We start from the raw sequence: 18446 nt of genomic DNA on the forward strand, positions 1-18446 counted from the left end.
TTGCTTAGCACACATTTACCAGCCGGTGTTGGTGTTTGCTGACCATGCGTAAATTCTCTGTTTTTAAGAAAATCTGCTTTTGTATAACAGTCCTGGGAGCAGGCATGTGATCCTCATAAGCTTTTGTTTGGTTTTGTTGCAAAATATTATAAGAGGAGAATGTATTAACACAGTTTGTCTGATGGGAGACGAATTGTTAATCTGCTCATAATGCTGTGCCCTGTCCAGTTCCTTACATAATCTCTGACATGAGCCCACTGGCTTGCGTCACTCTTGTCATTGACAGCTGTCAACACAACACGGCCGACGTGACACACACGCACGCACACACACACACACACACACATATACACACACTGACATACTGTACACACCCTCATGCCTCCCCCCTGTTTTCCCCAATGTGCAGGTGTCTGTGTTTGACCGGGAACATTTCCAGGGCAAGTGTTTGGAGTTCACCTCGGAGTGCTGCAGCATCCACGACTGCGGCCTGGACAACATCCGCTCCATCCGAGTGGAGAGTGGAGCGTGAGTCACACAGCCTGTACGCCTGCAAGTCTCTGTGGACAGCTGACTGACTGTGTGTGTGTGTGTGTGTGTGTGTGTGTGTGTGTGTGTGTGTGTGTGTTTATGTAGGTGTGTGTCTGTGAGACGGATGTAGAAAGATGATGAGATAGGAAATAGTGACCAGGCTCCCACTATATGTCTTCTTTTTCTCAGTTTACTTTTTCAGAGATAATACCAAGAAAGATCACCTGAGGAGCTAACAGGGCCTTTTACCGCCCTGAAGCCATTTAAACGGCAGGATTTTCTCTGTGTGAAGGCTATTCAAACCTGGTATATGTGCCTCACCTGTGGTCAACAGTTACCATCGGTCAGCAGTGGGTATTTTAAGGCCACATGAGTGTTTTTATTGCTTTGATAAAATGGTGTGCCACTTCCTTTTCTCATACAGTGTATCAGAGGAAAATGTCAAGATCCTTCAGCTGAAAAGCACTAAAACACAAAATTTTGAGGAAACTCTAAACTGCTCTGAGAACAAACCATTTTAAACCTGTACCTACTATTATAATATAAATACTGTTAATATCTATTTTAATGCTCCAGATTTCACTCTGGTAACTAATTACTTTCAGTCTTAAAGCCTCTGAAAATTTGATATTACATGTTTTTTCACAATAACACTAAATATTCATGACTGAATGAGCAACAATCAAAGTTTTTAGAAATATCCTGGCATGTTACCAGTGGTGGAAAGTAACTAAGACCATTTAGTCAAGTATAGTACTTTCTTCTGTTTGAGGATATTTTATAATTGTACTCCACTACATTTCAGAGACAAGTAGTTACTTCTCAGATTAAAATTTTGGACTAGCTGGGCCAGTTTATGAAATATGATGATTACTAGAAATTCATAATGAGTACTTTTACTTTTGATAATTGTAATTATATTTAAATTGCTAATACTTTTGTACTTTTACTGAAGTCAATTTTTGAAAATATTTTAATAGTGTGGTAATGCTACTTTTACTTAAGATGCTATATGTAAGTTTTCTCTGCCACCAAATGTAGTTTTTTGGCGGGGGCAGGGGGTTATAGTGGTGATGGCTGCCTGTCAAGAGCCTCAGCCATTGCTGTGTTGACAAGAGGGTAGGATGCGCCCTCTGGACAGGATGAAGAAGTCATCCTCTCTTGCTGAACTAAGGGCAGTCTGGACGTTAATGTGACTGACTATCACACTATCTGGGTGGGGGCTAGCTGGTTAGCATACTAACTCCAGGAGAAGAAAAGAAGTGATAGAAATAGAAGCAAAACAAGTTCTGTTGATTAAATGTAGCTTAAATTCCCACCACTGTAATCAGCTCTTGATGAGTAAAGGAATTAAGTTTGATGCTAAACTTTTTATGTTTCTTCTAAACTGGTAAATAATCAGCTATTAATGTTAAAGTTGGCCATGAAGCAATATAAAGAAACTGTATATATGGCACCTTTAATGTGATGTATTTTAGCCACCTAAAAACAATGCCCACCTAAAAAGCCAATATCAGATAAAGTCAGCACTATATTTTGAATATTTTCACTGCTTTATCTTGCCGTCATTTGGTGTATTAACAGGAAAGGGCTGGTAAGTTTAAAATTGACAGAAATGAAGATAGTCAAAACAGTATTCAAAAAATGTATAAAGGTAGGGAAAAGTTGTTCCTAGGAGTGCAGTAAAATGAAGATTAAAGTGATGTCTACTTAAAATTCCCTCCCTCAAGCAATAAACTAGCCAATAGCAGGCCTCCAAAGGATATGTGTCAATGCTACATCACACACTTTAATCAGGGTCTAATGTACAACTTTTAGGTACAACGTATTTAAATTTCCTCCAACAGCCAGTTTGTCATTCTTTGTGTCTAACATTACTTAACTTTCAGGTTATTGAAACAAAGCTTATAAAACAAGATGAATCTACCCATGACAATAATTATGTTGATATCTGATATACTGATTGGAACTCTAATTATCAAAATAGACTCTTATATTAAATTATTTGAGGTTTTATTTTCAATTTTCATTGATAACCATTCAGCATTTCAACATTTTCTTCTTATTTGGGTATTAAGAAAGCCCTTTATTTTATATCAACTGCCTGTCATCATACATTCCCTAAACATCTTTTCTTCCTTGGGAAGAGTCTCTGCCTCTGTATACATCATGCGGCCATCTGTAGGAAAGGTTCTCTCAAATAATTTAGGAGCTGAGGACACGTTTTAACACTTTGGAACTTTTATGCACTTTCAGGCTTTTATTTTTAACTCTGAATATGAGAGTGAACTTTTCTCACCCTCAGTGTTTTTACGCAAATAAGACCAGAACTTTACTCTGAGCAGATTTATACATAACAGCCCAGGCCTTAGTCATGGTGTTTTTTAAAGCTTGCCAAAGTCAGAGTAGTGATTCTCTGAACACCTGCTGAATTAAGTAGCGGAAAGCAGATTTAGCTCCAACTTATCAGGGCTGAGAACTGGTTCTCATAGAGAGTGCTCCCTGTCTTTTGTCTGATGTCACCTGTCACCTGTCTGTTTTATGTTCAGACTGCTTTGAAACAACACTGTGAAACGTTTTCCCTCACCCACCTGACCACTTCACCTCTTCCCTTCATGTGTCCAGGTGGGTGGGTTTCGAGCATCATGACTTCCAGGGCCAGCAGTTCATCCTGGAGAGAGGCGAGTACCCCAACTGGGAGGCCTTCAGCGGCTCCCTGTCCTACCACACAGAGCGCTTCATGTCCTTCCGCCCCATCTACTGTGCTGTGAGTACCGGGGCAGGTGGGGTAAAAGGGGACAGAGGAAGAGATCAGTGGGAATGAGAGAGCAGGAGGGGGTGAATGGAAATGATAGTAAGTGACAGAGTGACAGAAGGAGGGAGTGATCAGAGGCGTGAGCCACACAGTGAGTGACTGAAGCGGTTCAAAAATAGAAATGAGACAACTCAGTGCCAAATGTCTGCTGTCTGTGTACGTCTGTATGACAGACCTAACGCCGGCTTTAACGCTAATTCTCTGCTCCACCCCCCTCCACAGTCTCACCACAGCAGCCGTATGATGATTTTCGAGAGGGAGAACTTCATGGGCCGCAGCACCGAGCTGAGCGACGACTACCCCTCCCTGCAGGCCATGGGCTGGTTCAAGCCTGAGGTCGGCTCCATGCACGTGCAGTGTGGAGCGTAAGTCAGCGATGGGTTGATGCTATTATGTTCATATTCAAGTTGGCTGATGGTGTTTTGTCATAAAAACTTCACTGACGACTTAAAAGAGAAAAAAGAAAAAGGGAGATGGAAGCAGCCAGGATAAACAGCTAGATCTAATGGTTGGAAAAGGTGTAAGTAATAATAATAATAATAATAATGAACTTTATTTTTATTGCTCCTTTAAAACGAAGTGCTTTACAATTAAAAAATAATAACAATAAAGACAACAGTACAACAATAAGCAAATCATTAAGATCCCAAACATTGACAAAAACATGGTAAAGTTACAGCAAAGCCAGCGGTTAACGAACATACACATCTACTCTTAATGTGGTCGTATCAAGTTGTACCAGTTCAGGCATTCAGGTGGCGAATCATGACCCGAAGCATTTAAAGGAAAAACTTTGGGGTCTTAAATGAAGTTCTTAAGTTTTAAATTTTACATTGTAGCACATCATGTATTCAAATTAGATCTTTGGGGTATTACGTATTAGCTCATCAATTATTTTGGCACACATTAGTTGACAATTAAAAGTAAATTGCAGTACAGAAATACCAATGACTTGTTTGCAGTAATTAGAAACTGTGTCACCATCCTCTTCCTTACTTTATCTCTTCCTCCCGTCTCTGTCTTTGTATAGCTTTGTGTGCTATGAGTATCCGGGCTACAGGGGCCAGCAGTACATCATGGAGGATGACAAACACAGCGGAGACTACCAGGCCTGGAGAAACTGGGGCTCCCACTGCCAGACTCCCAAGATCCAGTCCATCAGACGCATCAGGCACTGAGAGGGATCGGAGCGGGACCAGCAGCAGCCGCAGAGCCTGGTCTCAGGCTAACACCTGGGCACTGTGCTTTGACGGCCTGAATATAAGCTCAAAGCCAACTTTAGTTTTGCTTCTGAGCTTGGTGCTTCATTACGTCAGCACTGTGACTACAACACAAACCATCAGTGATGTAGCAGCTACCTCTTTATCCCAGCTCATATTCAAATATTCTTGTTAATACTTATTTTGTTTGAGTACAAATGAAATAAAATTCAGATTCAGAACATGAGACGTCCTTCCTGTAATTCCTGTGTGAGTGCACATATTCAGAGACGAGGACAATGGCAATTTACAGATCAGTTCATCCATAAGTTAGGGATCAAGAATAGAACAGGAACAAAGATCACAGTGCAAATCTAATGATGACATAACAGTTGTGTGAAACTATTAAGGTAGAAATTTTTCCACATCATTTTTTATGAGTTATAATTCTGTTGTATCAGAACATGCTTAATGTGTATGTAAATGTACTGAATGTATTATGAACAAAGTACATTTGTACATAAGTTCAATTTTGAGGCACAGGCACAATGTTTGAGTTTCTTTCTTGATAAATAATCTTTTACTCCTTGGCCCATATTACTCAAGCATCTCATACTCTCTGCTGAAAGTTAAACTAGCACAATGATACAGTGTTTTAAATGCAAAACATTTAGACTTAAAAAATGTGCAGATTAGTTTTTAGCATTTATATATATAAAAACTCATATCAGTAATTTAACACTGGAAAGTGATAAAACGTAATTGTTCTCTTCAGCTGAAATAACTTTTACTCTGAAAGTTCATTATATTATAGTATATCTAAGCTTACATAAGTAAAATACATAGGTTTTCATTGATGTAATCTATATATATGTAAACGTGTGGGTATGTAAATGTCCTGTGTCACAATAACTGTAATGAAACATTTAGTCTTGCTGTTCTTTGCATTGGTTGCATTACTTTCAAGTTTCCATGGCGATAAGTGTTTGGCAGTCACCACTGGCTTAATATAAAGTTGGTGACTGACAACACACCACCCACCCTCTAGTCAAGAGAAATACAATCACAGACAGCAGCAGTTAACTTCAGCACAATCTTTAGTTCATTCACAGCTGTGTGTGACAATGCATTACATAAGTGAAAGGACCAGTGTGTAGGATTTAGAAGGATCTATTGGCAGAAATCATACTCACAATTATATTTTCATTAGTGTCTAATCAACTGAAACTAGGAATCATGTTTTTTTTTTAGCTTAGAATGAGCCCTTCATATCTACATAGGGAGCGGTTGCTCTTCCACGGAGCCTGTAAAGTGTCACTGCCATGTTTCTATAGTAGCCCAGAATGGACAAACACAGCTCTGGCTCTAGAGAGGGCCTTTCATGTTTTTATGTTACCTGAAGGCCACCATATATTAGGCTACATGCTTGGAAAGGGAGGGGTGAGGAGTATTCAGTTGGTTACAATCTGCGACCTCACCACTAGATGCCACTAAATCCTACACACTGGTCCTTTAACAACTTCACATGGATTAGTGCAACATCAAGTACCTAATGCTTGGATCACAGAAATGTGATTTGTATTATAAAAATTATAAAGGTTTAAATATCCACTCCACTACAGCATGTGGATACCATTTCTTTCGTCTACAACTGGTTCAAATAGAAACTCATACTGTGATTATTTTAACACAAACAATATAAATGAAATATCAGACCATCAGTGTGAAAGCAAGCATGCAGTCCTGAAGAACAGCCTGGTAAATCTAGGTTACTTGACTGAGCATGATGTAACTTCAGAAACTATAAATGGTCAAAACAAAAGCAATGATAGGAAATGAAGTGACAACTATGTACAGACAGTAAAAACAGTAGGAATGACGTATATATTTTGTACATTGCATAACTAAACCTTCTGTGCAGCGATGACAACTCAAAATTACCTCCCCCAAACACTGTGTCGGCCAATAGTAGGTCCCCAAACTTGCCAACTTTTCATGATTAATAGGCTTTTTTCACACATTTTGACTTTTCATAGCAGCAAAAGCATGGGTGTTACTAATAACATCAGCAATGGCTCAGTTTTATTCAAGCACCCCAGTCAGTCCTGACAATGAGCCGGTTACACAACACAAGGACCCTGAAACTGAAGAAGCTAAACTGGATTCAGCTGTAGTTAATTTAATAATTTACACCTGTGATTTTTCTGTTGTGACGTGTCAAAATGTGTAGCAAGTCAAAGGCCTGTTGGGGGTGGGCATTCAGCACAAAGCTGTTTTTGAATCATGAAAAAATGAGATATGTAATAACTGTAATGTATGCAACACTTTTTAATACTTTTTATGCCTTAAATTAACACACATTTTACAACACTCATTAGGATTTGTAAGAACATGTGGACACCCTGACGTGCAGTTTCAAGACATGATCTGACTGTTGTTTGTTGTACAGACTTCTGTGCTAGTTCCTCCTGTTTATTTTAGACACATTAGCAGCGTGACTGTAGGGATGGCAGTGTTGGTCAGTCCGCCACTTTGTTCCAGACTGATATGTCTCAACATCTATTTGATAGATTGCCATGAAAGTATGTACACAACATTTATGGTCTCCAAATACCTGCAAAAACGAATGACATTTCCATCAGCCTCAGCTGTGCTTTGTGTTTAATGCTGATTTAATGCTACAAATGTTAGCCTGCTAACATGCTAAACTAAGAAGGTGAACATTATAAACATGATAGAGAACCAGTCTTGGTGTCAGTCTGGGCTAGCCTCTGTTCCACTAGCTTCTATAGCTTAGTTCAGCGCAATCTCTCCTTCAGCATTTCTTTATGAGAAAACAAAATCACTATTCACCACATCAGTGGCTATAAGAAATTGAAACCTTCATGAGTTAACAAAGTTATACAACAATTACCTTGTGTGCCTACAAAAAAACTACAGCTCCCATGATCCTGCTGTTATTGCAGACATGTCTGAATATTGAATATTATGGACATTGACTAAACAAAAAAATTTAATTTATCTAAACATATGAATTGAGCAACACGACTGTTGTGTTCCAAGGCTGGATTTTTAGCATTATTACAAATGTCAATGGGATTTTTAATGAGGTTTTCTTTACTTCCAGTTTTACTTTGGCCCTCTATACCTGCTTCACATGAGCATGGAATATAATTATGGGTATCTTTGGTAAATATGAGCCACAAACTGCAGTAAAAAAAAAAAAAACATAAGCATTCCTGTTGTATTCTGACTTGTTGTTTGCTCTATCCAGTGTGAGCTACCCTTTGAGACTGTGCCTATTGATAGCAACATAGGTCTTTCAAGTTTTTACCTTTTCATCTGGATGACTGTTGTGATAATAGCTGAATATGGATTTCCAGCCTTTAAACTTAACTTTATGCTAGAAAACACATTTTTGTTTCGTGTGGCACGAAAGAGTTACGTTAAGTTTAAATATCTGTAGAAATATGAATGGATTCATGAACACAACTGAATCCAGCGTATTTTGAATCTCTTCCTCTCCTTTATCTCTGACATCCGTCCACCATGTCTTCTCCTCTCTCCTCCTTTTTTTCTTCTCTCACCACCCCTCGTGGTTTTCCCTCTCTCCATCCTTCACACGGGCGTCCTCCCATTTGCGGCGGTGACCCTCTGTCCCTCTCCTCCTGGCTCTGGGTGAGTCAGCTCCCTGGGCCCCTCTGTCTTGGCCCCCTTCCTCCCTGTCCTCTGCTACCATCTCTTCCACCACATGCTCTTCGTCCTCCTCCTTCTCCTCATCCTCCTCACTTCTCTCAGAGTCTGACTCATCAGAGTTGTCATCTTCAAGGTAGCGGTAGCCTTTGACCTGCGGACACAAACGGTTTGTTATATTAATGTGGGGAGAAAGGAACTCTGATTTTGACTCTGAAGTTTTAGTTGCGACTTAATTACTTTACGATAAAGCTCTGACTGTAATGAGACTTTGTTCACTCCTGTGTAAAGGATTTCCTCCACAGACGGCTAGTGGACTGCAGGACAAATCACTGTTTGCACAAGTTCAAATCTCACTACATACCAGATTTAACTATACATTACTCTTTATTTCTGCATGACACAAAATCACTTCCACATGAATATTTTACATGCTGAGAGTAAAAGCATTGTTTTCTCCAGTAAAACTTTCTTATCTAATGCAGACATTAAGAATATCTTGTAGATATCTGACATGTAGTCAGATTTCATCCTCTGCAAAACTGTGACTGTTTCTGGACTGACCGTTCAAGCAGTAGATCTCTCCATAAGTAGAAATCAAAGAACTGTGGCACTTTGGTCCTTTCCCCTGAGTTACTATCAAGTAATTGTTTAATCATTCGATCTGTAAAATAGTAAAGAATACCAATCACAATTCCCTTAAGCCCAAGGCGATGCCATCAAATTGCCTGTTCTGTCCGACCAACACTCCAAAACATAAACATATTCAATTTGGTATCATATAAGACAGAGAAAGGCAGAAGATCCTCACAATGTTGAAGCTATTACGAGGTAATTAGCATTTGTGCTAGAAAAACAATCGAACAATTATTCGATTTACTGATAATTTTTCTGTCGAATGCTACTGTTTCAGGTCTGTATGTAACTTACCCCAAGCTTAATGGAAAAAACAATAAAACAACTTTATAAGTCAACTTTATAAATTAACTTTATAGCACTGACATCAGGCAACACTACACTGAACTCAAACAGAAAAGGGACCTGCCAGAGAGAGAGCACAGCAGAGGCAGACTGTATTCACACTCCCAAGGCCAAACAAAACACCTCTGAACAACATTTATGTTCACTGTTGGTGTGACCTCTTAACAATTACTATGACCATGAAAATACTTGCTTCTGACTGGCTGTTAGGTAGTCATTCGTTCTACTTCTAGTCAATGGTTTAAACCTCTTTCTATATTAGTGCACATGGTACATCAAACTACAGCTAACCGCAGCAACAGCACTTCTGATTTGTGCTATATTACCAAATCAAACCATAGTTTAAAAATGACTTTATACTAATTTCAAAAATAGATTTATATCTAAATGCAGTTTCTTGTTTTGCCTCTGCCGAATGGCATTGATATGAATGTGATATCACACTGAGCTGTCCTAACATATAAAAAATATTAGACTTGACTCCTCCCTCAAAGTTGTTTGCTATCAGGACACTTCCACGTACTCTTGCTTACTTACTATGGTTTTGCCAAACACAAATTGCTGTAAAATGTTAATTAAATGTCTAAACTTTGATGGCGTAAAGGCTTGTTAACTTCATACACACCTGAGAACACATGCAGAAGTTCCCACAGTTTATATATTTAACAGTGCACATAAAGGTAATGAGATACTGAGCCCCGATTTACCCCCAATGTATCATCCGTGTGTGTTAGAAAAGCACAGTATGCATATAAGATAAGCTGTATGAATGTGTCTGAATGGGTGAATGTAGCTTGTAGTGCAATATTAGTAGAGCTATAGAAGTGCGGTCCATCTACCATTTGCTGTGGTCCTGCTCTATGGAACAAGGTGCCATCACAACTATTTCCACATTGAAAAGCTAACTCAAAACTCACTTGTGTGTGTGTGTGTTTATTTCTGCGTATTTTCTCATGTGTATTCCTATATTTTTCTATTATGTCTTTCAATGTGAAGAACATTGAGGTTACTTGTAATGTGCTATAGACATAAAATTGCCATTACCAATGGCTGCCCACTCATTCTAGCAAAATCTGCTCAGTCGGCATGTATGCAATATTTCCTATTTGCTTCATTCTATTTGATTCATAATGCACTTGCAGTGACAGATTCATGTTGCTTCTTCTATATCACAAGAACAGCATTATTTTTACAGCATTATTTTTGATATATTGATGATTCAGCTGTAACATGAAAGCCACTTTACCACCAATGCCACTCAGTGGCAACTGAACTCCTAGTTGCAATTCATCAAGTAAACTACACTAGGCAACTTCTTGTTGGGCAGTGTAAATCTTTGGCTGACAAAATGACTCTGCTAAAGTAAAACTGGCCAGATTCAGGCAGTCACTCATGTCAGACAGTGAGCGGTTACCTTGTGCCGTGGCCGGGGGATGCGAGGCAGCCTGGGGCGTACGTCATTGGCCAGCCGACGCTCCATCACCCAATAGCAGTAGCAGGCCACCAGTAAAGTAGCCAAAAGGATGGAGAGTTTGGCCTGAGGATAAGGAGAAGAAAAGAAAGAAAAAAACAGAAAGGTTGAAATCTAAACTTTATTTTGTGCAGTAAACAGAACACAAACACGCTCGTTCTGTAAATGCACACAGTCACATACCCTCATAGGCAGGTTGGACCAGAGGTAGACTATGAAGATGGCGATGGCCTGCCACCAGTGATAGATGGTGTACACAAAGTCCAGACGTTCCTTTTCCTCAGCATACAGCATACCAAGCAGAGCTGACACACACACACACACACAAAGAGGAGTTAATGCGTACACGTCACATGCGAACAAAGTTAGTGCACTGTATGTACAAAACCTCAACCACAGCTGTTACTCACTGCTGACGCCCGTCTTGTTCAGGGCAGTGCCGAGACCCCACAGCACGGTGATCACCAGCAGAGGGCCCAGATACCATGTATAGTTTTCGTTGTCCTTACGTTGTAGAGAGAACACCAGGAGAGTCACCAGCAACACAAAATGCACAGCAGCGCCGCTCACCAGACAGAGCCAGCGAGGGAGGCGTAGGATGCAGAGGGAGAGGGAGGAAAAGACGGAGCAGGAGAGGCCATAGACGACGATAAGGAGCCACAGATTTTTCAGGCCCAAAATGCAGACGCCATAGGTCTGTGGAGGGAAAGCATGAAAGAAATTAGATGAAAAATACATAATTTTCTTATTACTACAACATCCTGGCTCCTTTACGAATCCAATTTTATTATTTTCCTTTTCAAACTATTTAGAAACACTTAAAAAACAAAATTAAGTAATGAAACTTAAACCTACTCTAGTTTTAGTTAAACAAAATGAACTGAGAGCACAGTACCAGAGAGAACCCGGTGATGGCAAACAGCACTTCAAAGCCACTGTAGATAAAAAAGGGGCAGAGCAGTCGCAGGCGGTAGTCCCGCAGGTGTTTGAAAGGCAGCTGGAAGATGTTTCCCCAGCCGATGCTGCGGAGGTCGATCTCTTCTGTTGGCCGGTAGGCGGCGCCACACAGCACAAGGAACTGTGGCAAACAACAATCAATTTATTTTGAATTCTTCTGACTGACCAGGATGTAGAGCAACGTTGAATGGACCCAGGACAAGATCATTACAAAACAAACAAATTATCTATAAAATTATCTTAACACAATGAATTCTAGGGAGGAAGAGTCAGTGTGGATGTGTCTCTGCGTCTCGGGGAGAGATCTTACAATGATCATGGACAGGAAGGCAAAGCCCATGAGGACACTCTCCACCTGGATGAGCAGCATGGAGCGTGGCAGGTTGGTCAGCACGGTGGTGTTGAATCCGGGGATCACTCCACTGACTACGGCTCCTGGTAGAGGAAGAAGAAAGCCGACGTGTTTCAGTCCTACGCATTCTTCATCAAGTCACAGCTGATGCGTCTGACTGTATGAGACTCTATCTCTGCTTTTTAGGTAGAGCGGCAACAAGTGGCTAAAATGTACTTGAGAAAGCTTGAGAGTAACTTAGGATAACTTCTGTTTTGAAGAGGTCACCCGTGGACATGTGGAGGTGTGAACCTGCCGACATTTCTGTTTCCTCCTGTTGTTGTTTAGAATAAAATGGAAGCACTGTTGCAAGAAGGGAGATAGAATGGAAAAACATTTCCGCATTAGCACAAATGTTTCCCTTAACTAGTTTCACAGCAGCTCTGGGAAGCCAACTTGTGTTTCATTTAGCACATTACTGCCTAGTAAAGTATAATGGACGAAGGCATATTCCAGCACATGCACTTCTACTTCATGCAAACCTACGAAACTGGTCTCCTCTGAAACCAGGAGTCTCGGACTAACCGTGTGCAGTGCATTCAGGGAATCATAAAAGAATGTCAGGTAAAGTGGAATATGACACCACAAAAATTTCTATAAAGACAGGCGTGACCAATATAAGTCCAGTAAAAAAATGTCTGGCTCTTTAGCAGCTCAATGCTCCACTATGTTCGCCAGCTAGTCACTGATTTAGTCTGTCTGCTGTTTGGTGCTGGGCAGGTAGTGCACTGCACGTTTATTAAAGCTTTTTCTCTGCAAACATCTTCCTGTTGTGGCAGGAAAAGAAGGCTGATAAGAGCAGAGTTTGTGGCAGTCCCAAAATAATGAATGGAAAGATGCCAAAGAGCTACATAGAGCTGAAGTGATAATTCTTCGTAGGCTGGTCAGTCCAAGTGACAACTTTCAAATTTCACATTTTAATTTGATCTATTTTTAAATCCTACAAAAAAAGCAGCTGTAAGTTTAAATCAAGTACACTCTATTGTAATTGCATTGTCTTGAATTATAAAACTTTTTGTCTAAAATGACAAAGAAATAGTTATAAATGAAAAGTTGATCTCATACTCAATAAAATGCACCCTTGCTCAATTCATTGCACTCATGGGTTTTGCTGCTACAGTCTCAGTTGGTCTGTTACAACCATTAGCTTATGATGGATAATGTTAGCTAATGTTAGAAAACACGAGATAGATATTTCTGCAAAATCAGTCAGTACACAGAACTGATGAGTCTGCTCCATGTGCTACTGTTACACTGTGTTTTAGCATCTGCCTTCATCCCAAAACTGAGACTTGTTGCCAGAGTGGCCGCTGGTCTGTAACACTTACACAGTCTTGCCTGAACTGTTAACGATTCATATCTCATTAGATAGAAAGGAGTGAATCCTCGTACATCGTTGTCCTGTGGTTATTTGTGTGTGATCATTCATCAGTGGAGGTGAAGTGACGTGTGTCTTTACCACAGGCTTTGACGTTGCAGAGAATGTGCTTGTCATCATCATGCAGGTAGCCGTTGAGGACGAGACGCATAGGGAACTCCGCAAAGACAAAACTCAGCTGATGAGGAAGAGAGGAAAGACAGGGACAAGTGGATTTATTTTCTAAAGCAGTACAGACATCTTTTCTGACGTTAAACACCGCACACAACGTGAAGCATTAGTGAAAAAAAAAAAAGATGGCTGAAGACTCACATGGAAGATGATGTTGAAGACTGAGTGGAAGATGATGATGTAGCTGTGGCACACTCCTTTAGGGAGCTTCCTCTGCTCCTGCACATGCTCTTCCTTGTAGTTGACGTACTCGTAGTACTGCTGCGCCATCCTGCATGTGTTAGGTGTGAGAGGAGAACCTTTGAGGCCTGTGTGGGAGTGTGTGCATTCATCCGTACACACTCAAAATTCATGGTTTTGATTGATTGACAAAGGAGCAGCAGCAAAGAAGGTGCCCTACATTTCTATTTCCTGTTTCTGTCAGTATTCATCTTTAGAAACGTGCTATTCTTGTCTTGAGTATATGTTAAAAAAGAATATCAACTAATACACTATTATCAGATTTTTAAAAAATTCTAAATCCAGTGTTGGATGTGACCAAAAAAGTAGTTGTTGGCTGCCTTGATTGACCATGTCTGGATAAAAGTACCTAAAAGATACATTTGGGTTGGACCCTCTGTTAGTTGAGATGTGGTGTGATGGTTATGTTGACTTTTAAAACTCTGATGGTTATTATAAGTGTTACATTAGAAATAGTCAGGATTAATGGTTATGTTTAATTTTTAGTTTGGATGCATCTATGGCTATATAATATTATATAAAATAATGTTATATTGCATTACTGATTGTCAGGTTTAATGTAAGGTGACATACAGTTGAGTTAGTGAGGATGTGTGGTGAAGGTAGGAGGTAGTACAATCTAAGACAACTCATCTATCCGTTGAGAACCCAGGTAATTGTGCTGGTCGACACTCTGTGTGCTGTGACGTCATGAGGGTCAACAGCTTATAAAACATCTTCACCCACCCACCCCCTGCACACCCTGTTTCTCACCTAGTGATGTAATTTCCCAAGGAGGCCCAGAGCGGCACAATGGCCACACCGATAGCTATGGCTGATGGAACCAAGGTGTAGTAACGCTCCCAGTAATTGGTTGAGACAAAAAGTGCGTAGATTCCCGAGGCCAGGAACATCATCCACTTAGTACCTAGAAACCTGAAGGAGACATCGTGTACAGATAGAGTATATATGGGTAGAGAGGACAAGGACATTCTCCGAGTACTCCGGCTTCCTCCCACAGTCCAAAGACATGCACATTAGGTCAACTGGTGACTCTAAAGTGCTCGTAAGTGTGAATGTGAGTGTGTGTTTGTCTCTATATGTCTATATGCCCCCCCCCCCCAGACCCTATAAGGATAAGTGGTATAGATAATGGATGGATGGATGGATGGATGGACAAGGACATTCAGATCAGGAAGAAAGGTTTTATCATTACAGTTAATGTGTGTCTGTGTGTGTGTGTGTGTGTGTGTGTGTGTGTGTGCGTGTGTGTGTGTGTGTGTGTGTGTCTACCTGATGAGAACAGGGGTGTACAGCAGACCTATAATGGGCGTGACGTTAATGCCCATCAGCATCTTGCGGTCGATGTCCTCCAGGCCAAGGTTACTGTACTTCACCTCACGGTAGGTCATGTCATAATGGAGGATCAGTTGCATTTGCAGAAGGCCTTAAGCACACACACACACACACACACACACACACACACACACACACACACACACACACACACACACACAAAATACATTTAAAAGAACACACGACTCTGCAACTCTGCCTGTTTCACTATCTTCGCTCCTGTCAAACTCACCCATATATACACTGTACACAATCATGGCTCCAACACTGGCTGCAATAACATTTTTGATGACTCCCAGCCTCTTCCTCCTGTAGTATTTCCTCTCCTCTTCCTCCTCATTGTACTCTGACTGTGGACCCAAAAACTCCTCCATCTGAAGAAAACAGGAAATAAAAATGTTATTCAACGGTTTGATTGGAGCAAAGGTGCTAATATCATCTTTCACCTGAAACTGTTGACAGAGACTGCTGTGTGGTTTTTCACAGGACAGCTGAGCTCACCTGTCCCTGCATGTTGTCTTCTTGCCCCACATTCAGCAGTTCATTCATGCCGCCATTAGGAGGTGCTAGAAGATGATCAGCAGCTCTCATTTGCTCTTCTCCATCAGTTGCCTCCATCTGGTGACCAAAAGGAGTAATACTCTGGATTATTAGATGGTTAATTGCACTTTCTGCAGACCAGTCAATCACTGTAATGTTCCTGTAACATTGTTCTTATGATGTACCAGCAGAGACTAGGGTTGTCAAACATGTTACATACTAGAAACAACATTTAGATGCTTTTAAGAGTTTTCACAGGCCACAACAATTAATTATCAATTAGGACTGGTACGATGGATCACTAGATGGTGGAGAAAAGAATGATACAACTACAGCTTGATTTGAAGAGTATGTCATTATTTATTATATCGTTGCAATAATAGCAGTAGAAGTATCTGTGTCCTCCATTAAAAACATGTGGGTATCTGTATTAACTATAATATCACATTCAAAGTAAAAAGCTCATATTCTAGCTAAGTGGCTGTGTGACAATTACTGACAAAAAAGGAAGGCCCTCACCAGTGCAATGCTATTTTCTTTTTAAAAGTCATATTCACTTAGATGAAAAACTGCACTATCTTCACCCAGATATCTCTAAACAATATATTTAGAGCTGAAACGATTGGTCAAGTAACAGATTTTGTTGATCCAGAGAAAATAAAGTTGTAACTATCTTGATAACCCGGTAACCAGTAATCAATTAAGTAATTTGTTTTTATCAGAAATTGAGCGTCTGTACTTTCTCATATGTGAGTATTTGTTAGTTTTCTAAGTCTTATGATATCAACAGAAAAGTGTTACATTTTTGTCTCATCAACCCAGAGAATCTTTTTCCTCATGTGCTCAGAGTCCTTCAAATGCTGTTCGGCAAACTATGAGTGGGTTTTTACTCAAAGAGGCTTCCACCTAGCTATTTTAACATGAAGTAATGATGGAGTGCTGCTGAGATTGTCGTCCTTCTCTCTGGCTCTTGTTCACCTCTCTGACCAAGGCCCTTTATGCTCAGCTACTGTGTTTGACCGCATAGCCAATTCTGTAAGACTCCCAGTGGATCTAAACTTCCATTTCACAATTACTAAGGCCACTGTGCTCCTGGGAACACTCAAAGCTTTAGAAATGGTTTTATACCTTTGCCCTGATCTAGGCCTCACCACAATTTTATCATGGGGGTCTACAGAGAGTGCCTTGGACTTCATGACTTGCTTTTTGTCCTGACATGCAGTGTGAATTGTGGGACCTTATATACACAGGTGTGTACTTTTCTAAACTAAGTCTAAGTAATCCAAATTGCCAAAGGATACATGTCAAGGATAATCAAAGCTAATAGGATGTACCTGACCACGGCTTTCAGGGCCACAGCAAAGGGTCTGAATATTTTTTTAAAGAAGTGATTTTTAATAAATTCACAAAAAACCTCTCAAGTAGAATTGCTGCCTCACAGTTGCCAACCTGTCAAGTTGTAGTTTGTATATCTGTCCAGACTAAAATGTAGTGACGACTTTGAAGGACTTTAATAAAAGGGATTAAGTGTATTTTTTTAATCATAGCTAGTGTATGAATTCTTGAGTTATGGCCAAAAATATGTTTTGTGAGGTCACAGTGACCTTGAAGCATTTAATGAAACACACATGTAACTATGATCTCTCAAATATACTATGAATCTCACAAATATGAAATATGAAATAAAACAGAAATATGGGTTTAGAAAAAGTTTAAAGAGCTCCAGCTGCTCTTCTGTCCAAACAAGTTGTACTACCCTCCCTGAGGTAAGAAATTTAAATGACACCAAATTTTGTACAGCCCCTAGCCCAAATGTACGTATAGTGTCTCAGTTTTCTGTGTTAATTGGATCTATCTGATTAATACAGAAACACTCTCTGGTCAGTCTTTAAGAGTTATTAAAAAAGAAAGTTGAACTGATTCCGTAATAATTCACACACATCTCAGTAAATTGCTCCACACCATCGATCTAGTAACAGAGATTTATACTGTGCGCATACTGTACTGTGGCGGTTTTTGTTCCCTTAATTTCAACTCAACTGTAATCCACATTGTTGTAAGCGGATATGACTCTGAACATGTTCTCCAAAATGTCAAAATGTTACCAATAAATACAACAAACTTGTCTTGCTCTGGGTTTCAGGGACCAATAAACTAATGTACATTTCAAGCGTAAATTAGCATGTTTTCTTCCACCAGGGACATTGAACATGTTGTAGTTATCTAGAGAGAAGTTGTTTCCCTCAGCATAGTCTTTGAAACCCTTTTTTGTATTTCTGGACGACTTAACGTAATAAAAGCGCGTGTATCTCTACCGTATCCTCTACTACGTTATTTGACTCTTAGTTATCTAAAATCGTGTTTCATGACAGTTTGTACCAGTGTCAGTCGGGCATATTTTAGGTTTGTTTATGCGCTCCTTTAAAAACACACCCACCTAACACTACGCCTTTCTTTTTTTAACATTTATCGACACCTTGAATTCACTTACCATGTTTGCTGCGCGGGGCTCCTCGCGGGCAACAGAAACAAAAGTATTGTCTACCTGAGAGACAGAAAGCACAGACCACCACCTCTGTGTCACTTTCTTAGTCTGAAGGGGTTAGTTCCCCTTTCCGACGCTCAAGTGCTAGGAATAAATAAGAGTTTCACGAGGGAAACGAAACTCAGTGATCTTCACTTCCTCACTGAAATCTGCCAACATTTGTCTTAAAGCTACAGGCAGACTTTTAGGAAGTCCAGCC

At 40.1% G+C, this 18446-nt stretch overlaps 2 protein-coding genes across 2 annotated transcripts in view; one reads left to right on the top strand and one right to left on the bottom strand.

The window, feature by feature from the left end:
• LOC111229219 (beta-crystallin A1-like) overlaps positions 1 to 7773 on the top strand; it is an 8302-nt gene extending 529 nt beyond the window's left edge. The window contains exons 3-6 of the mRNA XM_022755447.1: positions 410 to 528; positions 3157 to 3298; positions 3569 to 3711; positions 4377 to 7773. Coding sequence (XP_022611168.1) covers positions 410 to 528; positions 3157 to 3298; positions 3569 to 3711; positions 4377 to 4524 — 552 coding nt within the window. The 3' untranslated portion in view covers positions 4525 to 7773. The remainder of the gene's footprint in view (positions 1 to 409; positions 529 to 3156; positions 3299 to 3568; positions 3712 to 4376) is intronic.
• unc93b1 (unc-93 homolog B1, TLR signaling regulator) lies at positions 6859 to 18368 on the bottom strand. The gene is made up of 13 exons (XM_022755446.1): positions 18194 to 18368; positions 15664 to 15780; positions 15395 to 15536; positions 15100 to 15253; positions 14581 to 14742; positions 13729 to 13858; positions 13498 to 13594; positions 11958 to 12082; positions 11586 to 11768; positions 11101 to 11386; positions 10874 to 10995; positions 10634 to 10756; positions 6859 to 8392 (listed from the first exon to the last, which is right to left on the bottom strand). Exons 1-13 carry the CDS (start codon positions 18194 to 18196, stop codon positions 8129 to 8131), a joined length of 1908 nt encoding a protein of 635 aa, XP_022611167.1. The 5' UTR covers positions 18197 to 18368; the 3' UTR covers positions 6859 to 8128.
• Between the last annotated feature and the right edge of the window lie 78 nt (positions 18369 to 18446).

Source organism: Seriola dumerili, unplaced genomic scaffold (assembly GCF_002260705.1).
Source record: "Seriola dumerili isolate Sdu_G_001 unplaced genomic scaffold, Sdu_1.0 BDQW01000230.1, whole genome shotgun sequence".
Classification (NCBI taxonomy): domain Eukaryota; kingdom Metazoa; phylum Chordata; class Actinopteri; order Carangiformes; family Carangidae; genus Seriola; species Seriola dumerili.

Coding starts and splice junctions, on each gene's coding strand:
- unc93b1 (XM_022755446.1), bottom strand. Junction 14,743..15,099: donor TACACCCCTGTTCTCATCAG/GTAGACACACAC, acceptor TGTCTCCTTCAG/GTTTCTAGGTACTAAGTGGA. Junction 10,996..11,100: donor GAACAAGACGGGCGTCAGCA/GTGAGTAACAGC, acceptor TGTGTGTGTCAG/CTCTGCTTGGTATGCTGTAT.